At 41.9% G+C, this 8,253-nt stretch overlaps 1 protein-coding gene across 1 annotated transcript in view; it reads right to left on the reverse strand.

The window, feature by feature from the left end:
- The window catches only part of Anapc10 (anaphase promoting complex subunit 10), a 55,003-nt gene extending 46,753 nt beyond the window's left edge, over positions 1–8,250 (reverse strand). Inside the window, exons 1-3 of the mRNA XM_032887352.1 lie at positions 8,096–8,250; positions 6,638–6,764; positions 514–604 (exon numbers count right to left, since the gene is read on the reverse strand). Of these exons, the coding sequence (XP_032743243.1) occupies positions 514–604; positions 6,638–6,752 (206 nt within the window). The 5' untranslated portion in view covers positions 6,753–6,764; positions 8,096–8,250. The remainder of the gene's footprint in view (positions 1–513; positions 605–6,637; positions 6,765–8,095) is intronic.
- Between the last annotated feature and the right edge of the window lie 3 nt (positions 8,251–8,253).

Consider the following 8,253-nt stretch of genomic DNA (forward strand, 5'->3'; position numbering starts at 1 on the left):
GGAGGACAAAGGACCGCCAGTGTGACGGCCTGAGCTCACGTCCCCACAACACAAGGGAAAGAGAGAGACGCCTGCAACACTAACGCCTGGGGACCAGGCAGGAGGAAGGGCAGAGAAGGCGCACCCCTGAAGCTCAGTGGCCAATCAGCTTAGCCAAAGTGATGGCCTTCAGGTTCACCGAGAGACCCTGCCTGCCTCAAACATTAAAGCTACTAACCAACTGGGGAAAGACATCAGCCATCAACCTGGACATTCAACTGTGTGCACATGCTCCCTACACACACACACACACACACACACACACACACACACACACACACACACACACACGGTGGGGGGACGGGGACATAAAGGGTAGAACAGAATGAAGCTGCTTGCAATCTGGATGACTAAAAAAGCAATTAAGTATTTTCATTTTAATTTCCATGTTTTCTGAACTTTTATGTAAATGAAATACATTTCCTTGTCCACTTATAGCCTACACTATATAAAAAAAAGTAAAAACTTGATTACCTGAATTGGATGTTCACTAAATGAGGCTGAGAGCCATCGGATTGCCAGTAAGTCTCTAGATTGTCATCTCGTAATTGATCCACTCCAAACCCTAGAAACAGTGAAAATGGCAACAAATTTCCATGAAGTTACATATTTAAAACATAAAACTGTCATACATATTCGTCTAGAAATTTTGATATAGAAGACAGAATATGAAATTTAACCAGAATTCTTATATTCTTTCATCCAGATTTCAGCTCTAAAGATCCCCTAATGGTCTGAGTTTGTTGTTTACTGATAAGACTGTTTATTTTAAAAGTGTGAGGTCCTGGGTTCAATCCCCTTACACACACTAAAGTTTATACTATGACAAATGTTTTGGGTGGTTAGTTTTTAAAAAGCATCTTTAGGGGTGTGTGTGTGTGTGTGTGTGTGTGTGTGTGTGTGTGTGTGTGTGTGTGTGTGTGTATCTCTATTTGCACAAGTCCAAGTTCTATCCTTTTTGTAAACTGATCATAAGAATGATCCATCCTGTGATCTCCTTTACAATAGGTAGATACAAGCAGGCTTAGTATATCATACTTGCTTTTTGCTACTTTTTTTTAAAGATTTTTTTATTTATTTTATGTATGTGAGTACACTGTCACTGTCTTCAGACACACCAAAAGAGGGCATCAGATCCCATTAGAGATGGTTGTTGAGCCACCATGTAGTAGCTGGGAACTGAACTCAGGACCTCTGGAAGAGCAGTCAGTGCTCTTTCCGCTGAGCCATCTCTCCAGTTCCTTTTGCTACTTTTGAAGTTCCCTAGTAAGGAGAGCTAAGTCTCATGATTCGGAAGAGATCTTAGCTAAAGGTTCTACTGAGTTACAGGCTATTTCTACTTATTTTACTTTGGCTGGGTTTTCCCCATTTTACAATTTTATTTGTATCTTAGTTCAAAGAATTTCATAAAATGGAACTTAGTCTTAAGCAAAATAAATATTAAGCAAAAATCTTTTAACTCAAGACTAATCTGAAATGTGTTTCTTCTTCTTTTTTTTTTTTTTTTTTTTTTTTTCTAATCTTTTTTTTCGAAGCTGGGGACCGAACCCAGGGCCTTGTACTTGCTAGGCAAGCGCTCTACCACTGAGCCAAATGCCCAACCCCCATGAAATGTGTTTCTAAGACACGACTTATGAAAGGTTAATGGGGAAAATAAATAAGCATGGTCTTGTGGGCATTGACGACTCTGGCTCATTACCTCTGGGACACTAAGTATGGTCACCAGCCTTCATTTCCATATCTTTTCTCACAAGCGGAATGTCAGAGACTCACATGCCAATGCCTTTTCTAACGCTCCCAACTTCATTACTATGTCAGAGTTGTTTTGGTCAAAACAAGGCCTTAAACTATGGCAGGTCTGTTTTAACAGTTTTGACAGGCATTATGTACCCATGTCAGACATTATTCAGGGGAGAAAAAAGTCTATATGTCACGGTACTCTTCAGTGGTTCTTTTTTTAAGCTTTTATTTTTAATGTACTTGTGTGCATGTGTGCATGTGCATGGTAGTGCCTGCAGAGAGGAGAAGAGGGCACTGGATCCCCTGGAGTGGGAGTTAGAGGTACTGAGAGCTGCACAATGTAGAAGCTGGGCTCAGGCTGTCTGTATGGAGAACAAGTACTCCACAGCTGAGCTCTCACCAACTGCAGTGTCTCCTCCAGTGTGGCCCTTACACCAGCAGCATCATTCAAGAACTAATACATCAGCAATTCTGAGGGTTCAGCCTCACCGAGAACTTGTGCTTAATCAATCTTTGGGGTGATTCTGGGGCGTGCTAAGATATCATAGCTACTTCTCTAAGGTCCCATTTCTTATTCTTGACACTACTCATCTTTTAGACTCAACAATGCTTTGTGGTGAGGTGGCTGTCCTGACATCACTTACTTGATTCCCAGAAAGCAGCAACACTTCTCCCTCCTTATCATAGATATTTAAAAATATCTGCAGATACTATTAAAGGTTGGGGCTCAAGTACAGGCAACAAAACCATCCAGAAGTAAAAACTGTCATCCCATGGCAAAGAAAAATAATATTCCTTTTGGTTATGGTTATTGTTTAGCAAATATTTATTTTTCTCTTGGCCCTCCAGGAATGGTACATACTTATGTTTGAGTTTAGTCCAGATTGATTTGGATTCAATACAATGTGAGTGAATGTGATACAAGCTACAGTTTTAATGTGTTTACAAGGTCTGGATTAACATTCTAGATGTTTCCACTCCACTAAAGGAGCATGTCTAGATCCATGGAGCAGATACCAGTAACTGAAAGATTTATTTAAAGTGTCCAAGTTGTTTTCTGAAGTATCCCTAGCAATATAATTGCTTTCACACTGGATAGGACGTTACTATAACCGAGCCACATGCCTTGACCTCTAAGCCTAACAAGCAATATGTGGGGTCAGGTGTGGTGGCAAACACCCTTAATGTCAGTGCTTGGAGGCAAAGGCAGATCTCTGTGAGTTTGAGGCCAGTCTGATCTATATAGAGTTCCAGGCTAGCCAGAGCTATATAATAAGACCCTGTCAGAGAAACACAAACAAGACACACACACACACACACACACACACACACACACACACACACACGAAGAAAGAATATGGACTTCATAAGAGAATTCATCTATAATTATATCCTACGACTATTTACATTTCAACTAAATAAAACCATTATGCATTCTCCTTGTACTTAAAATTCTTTGTGAATGTGTGCATGCTTGTGGTATGTGCAAGGGTTACATGTTCATGTGTGGACATGCATACATGTGTGCATGTGGAAACCAGAAGTCAACATTCCGCTATCACTCTCCACTCATTTTGTGTATTTGTGCTGCATGTATGTGTTTGTGGAGGCATGTGCATGTGGGTGTGGAGAGTTGCACAAAGTGTGTAGAAGCCAGAGGTCAATGTCCTGTGTCTCCCTCATCACTCTCTTCATTATTTTATAGGACAGGGTCTCTCACTAACCCTGGAGTTCATCAATTAAGCAAGACAATCTGGCCGACAAACAGCAGGCCTCCTAGGCCCTCCCCGCCATGCCAAGATTTTTACACGGTAGAGTGCTAGGGGTCAAAAAGTCCTGTGGCTAGAGAAGTGGATGAGCACTTAAGAACATTTGCTGCAACTGGGTGTGACAGCACACGTCTTTAGTCCCAGCGCTTAGGAGGCGGAAGCAGGTAGGTGGGTCTCTGTGAGTTCAAGGCCAGCCTGGTCTACAAAGGAAGTTCCAGGGCTACAGAGAAATCTTGACTCAAATAACCAACCCCACCAATAAAGAAAGGTTTTGGAATTCTTCAAATATCAAAGTCAAGGACAAAGCCACCCAGAACAGATGTGAAGTTGTCAGATGCTTAGAGCGAGCAGAGTAATTACAAATGGCATGGCACACTTTTGGGGCATTATGGGAATGCTTCATAATGTTCCCATGACTATAAATGAAAATTCCTATAAGTATCCATGTAAAAGAAGTTCTAGTGTATGGAAATTATACTCTAATAAAGTATTTGTTAAAAAAAAGACAATCTTGAGGAGAAACAAAACAGACTTGGTTGGAAAACCAGCTATAAGAGTCTAACTATAGGGTTGGAGAGATGGCTCAGTGGTTAAGGGCACCTCTTCCAGAGGACCAGGGTTCAAATCCCAGCACCCACATGACAACTTACAGCTGTCTGTAACTCCAAGCTCTGATACTCTCATGTATCAGAGTAAACATACATGCAGGCAAAACACCAATGCACACAAAATAATTTTTAAAAAGGTAAATTTTAAAAAGATTTTTTTAAAAACTCTACATAAATAAGCTAAGACAAAATAAAATGATTATATTACAATTTAGAATTCTTCATAATAAAGAAATTTCTCTCAACCTGAGTCTTCAGATTGAAAATGCCTATCAAGGTTGCTCTCTGTGAACTGGCAGCCAGGCCCGACAGCACCTACACAATTCACTGAAGATGGGGATTGTCAAGCAGTGCCTACAAAGAGCCTTCACTCCTACATTTCAGCATCTTTGGTTATAGCAAAGAATTCTGCAAAAGAGAAACATAACACCAAGCCAGACACAAACCCTTTATCTACCATGGTGCACTGCTGCAAAATATGCTAGCACCGAGCTTGTAGGAGTAACCAACCAGTGACCAATTAGGCTAAGGCAGAAACCATACCTGACACTGCTTAGATGTCCAACAACTGGAGACTAGATAGCCTAGGGACTGAGGTAAAACCAATTAATACTGGTCTACAAAAAGAAAAAGAAGTTTAGCGATAAAATGACTCTTAGCGACATTCTTCCACTCTCACAGGTCAGTGCCTTGCTCAGCCATCATCACAGATGCTTCTTCCTGCAGCGATGGGGACAAACACAGAGACCCAAAGCCAGACACTGTGCAGAGGGTGAGACCTTGGAACACTCAGCCCTAAATAGGATGCCTCCACTAAATCTCTTCCCTCAGAGCCCAGACAACTCCACGAAAGAAGAGGCAAAAAGAGTTTAGAGCCAAAGGGGATGGAGGACATCATAGCAAGGCCCTCTAAACCACAGGAGCACAGCTCACATGAACTTAGAGAGATTGATGCAGCACGCACGATGCCTGCACAGGTCTGCAAGGGTCCTCTGTGTTTGTACGATGGCTTCCAGTTTAGTATTTTCAGGAGGCTCCTAAGTATGTGAGCAAGTGGGTTTCTGATTCTTGTGCCTTCTCATGAGCTCTTTTCCTTCTGTTGCTTTGTCTTGCCCAACTTCAATGTAACAGTTTTTGCTTTATCTTAGTATATTTTGTTATGGACTTTAAAAAAAGAATGAATGTGTGAATGAAACCTAGGGTAAAGTTAACCACTGAACTGTCACACCTGCTAGAAGGACTCAGTTCTCTCCAATAGAGTAACCCTGGGTATATCAACCACTCCAGGATACGCCTCATGTTCATTTGGTTACAGTTTGCAAGAGCGTATGCGTACGTGTTTGTGTTTTTGTTTCTGAGAAGGTTTTGCTGTAGTTTTTTTGTTTTGAGAAAGAAACTGGATGGGGGAAAAGACAGGTTAAGACTTGGGGGAAGGGAAGAATATGATCAAAAAATATTTAAATTTAAAAATTGTTTAAATAATAAAAGAAATTTAAAAAGAGTAACTGGGCAGTGGGGTGGGGGTGGGGGTGGGGAGAGCCACGTAGCCTTTGCTAAAGTTGCTGTAAGGGCTGGGTGACCTAATAAAGCTACACTGGTACTTGGCCCCTGCCTTTGTTGCGACTGTGACACTGTTGTTATCTATCAAGCAGACTCTACAAGTGCAGCACGTCACACAGTCTGAACTGTCACAGCCTTACTTTTCAGGTTCCCCTACATTGTACTCAAGGGCTTCTCATGTTTGAAATCTCAAAATTTGCCAGCTTAATATTTTAGTTGGAGGGGTGGGGGATTTAGCTCAGTGGTAGGGCGCTTGCCTAGGAAGCGCAAGGCCCTGGGTTCGGTCCCCAGCTCCAAAAAAAAGAACAAAAAAAAAAAAAAAAATATTTTAGTTGGTTCTTTTGAAAATAATTTTGTGCTAATCTTTTTTAAATTGTTACAAAAAAGAAAAATGCCTATCAAATTATAGGTTAGGTAAATTGGGAAAAAGATACACACATAACCTACCATGACACATCCTAGCAAAAGACATGGACTCCAAGAATTAAGAAAAAACTCTTAGATGCTTCCAGGAAAGACAGCAAGCATGAAATGTGAATTAAATAACAACTGCATAATACCAGAGATGGGATAGGGAAAAGGAGAGGATCTTATGAAAAAGTTAAATCTAATAAATACTAAAAATCTTACTGATATCAGTAATGTAGTTGGATAAAAAATATGCAATAAATGAAAACTCAGTTCATTAAAATTGAAGTATCTACACAAAAAGAGCATTAAAGGTAGTCTAGTGCATAAAACTCTAATTAGGCCATCCTTTAATCCTAGCACTCGGGAGGCAGAGGCTCTGAATTTAAGGCCAAGCTAGTCTACAGACCAAGTTCCAGGATAGCGAGGACTACACATGTCTCCGAAAAAAGAAAAGAAAAGAAAATGGATTGTAAGTAGTGATTATCATAGCCAGGGGTTTGTTGTGCTTACCTGGTTTGCAGGAAGAGAGTGACCAGACAGCCTGAGACCCAATTTCCCTCACTGTTGCTGTCCTCTCCAACTGCTTAGGGTCAGCACCAGGAGGTGTCTTGTTCGGCGTGGTCATTTTCGAATTATTCTATGGAGGGATAAGCAATATATATACATTCTACTTTGTCATGACACTCTTTCTGTAAAAATGTAAAAACATTTCAGTGCTCAGCGTTGTGGCACATACCTAGCACTCAGGGAAACAAAGGCAGCAGCGGAAGCACAAGAATCTGAGTTCTAGGGCAGCCTGACCTACATACACGGTGAGCTCCAAGACGACATACAGACACCTGTTTGGTTTCAGGCCTGGGACAAGAGATTGAGGTGCATATTTTACATACAAAGGCAGACCTGGCCTCCAGGTTCTTCCAGCAAACCTCAGTCTAGCATACCCTGCCCCCAACCCTGAACTTTCCAGCCCAAGGGCTGGGCTGCCCTTCCCCCAGAGGCTCCTCCCTATATAATCTAGACGTGTTTTGATCTCTCTCCCTCTTCTCTTCTCTCTCTGCATGTTCTCGTTCTCTCTCTCTCTCTCTCTCTCTCTCTCTCTCTCTCTCTCTCTCTCTCTCTCTCTCTCTCTCTTTCTCTCTCTCTCTCTCTCTGTCTCCTACCTCTCTTTCCCCGTGGAGACTTCCCTGGCCTTGGCCTTGGAGCCAGTGAACTAGCCCACCTAAGAGCAGCTTCCCAATAAACCTGCGTTTTATATAATCTAATCTGGCTTAAATTGGCTTATTTCACCGACGGCAGAGAAATAATCTATCAATATCCTGTCTCAAAAAATAAAAAGATGTAAAGTAAGTTTTCAATGGCAAAATAATCACTTATTCCCTCCATCTTTTTTATCGTTTGTTAAACCTAGGAAATCTATGAAAAGCATTAAAAAGAAAACTTCTTGGAGAATCAAGAACATGTTAAATTTTCTCGTTGACTTTTAGGGATACTCTACATTATTGTAAATTCTATTTACAGTAAATTCTATAAAGTCCTATTGCAAGAGCAATATAACTATAGACCATCTCCTTGACACCTCCCTTTGGATTCCAAGCAATCCCTGTAACCGCCACACAAACAATACTAATTTATAATTTAGGTAGTCACAGAGACATCATAATTCCGTTAAAGCCTGAATGTCCTACCACTGGGGATGCGAGTTGGAGGGCCCATCTCGACACTGGAACAAACTTCAAAGAACAGCCAAGTGGATAAAACAAAACGCTAGGACAGAAATAGGTTCCTGGCCTTAAAGCTGAGAACTAGACTTGGGATCCTGCCTGATACCGCCCGTTTTACCAGATTAGCAAGGTCCACAAAGCCTGAGGAGACAGCAAGCCTAACGCCGCCGAGACTAGGGAGGAGGACTCATCTGCGCCCGCTAACACACGGTTCTCTAAATCAAGGAAGAGCCGCGATCTTACACACCTGGCTCGCCACAATTCCGGTTCTCAGGGTCCCAGCCACTTCCACTGCGGCTCAGTGGTTCTAGGTTCACTCAGTTAATTGGCGTCGCAGCACGATGACGTCACAGCGTCATCACCCTCTCTCTCCAGGGCGCCGACGCTGAGCTCTGTCGCGCACGC

This window comes from Rattus rattus, chromosome 17, assembly GCF_011064425.1.
Source record: "Rattus rattus isolate New Zealand chromosome 17, Rrattus_CSIRO_v1, whole genome shotgun sequence".
NCBI classification, from domain to species: Eukaryota; Metazoa; Chordata; class Mammalia; order Rodentia; family Muridae; genus Rattus; species Rattus rattus.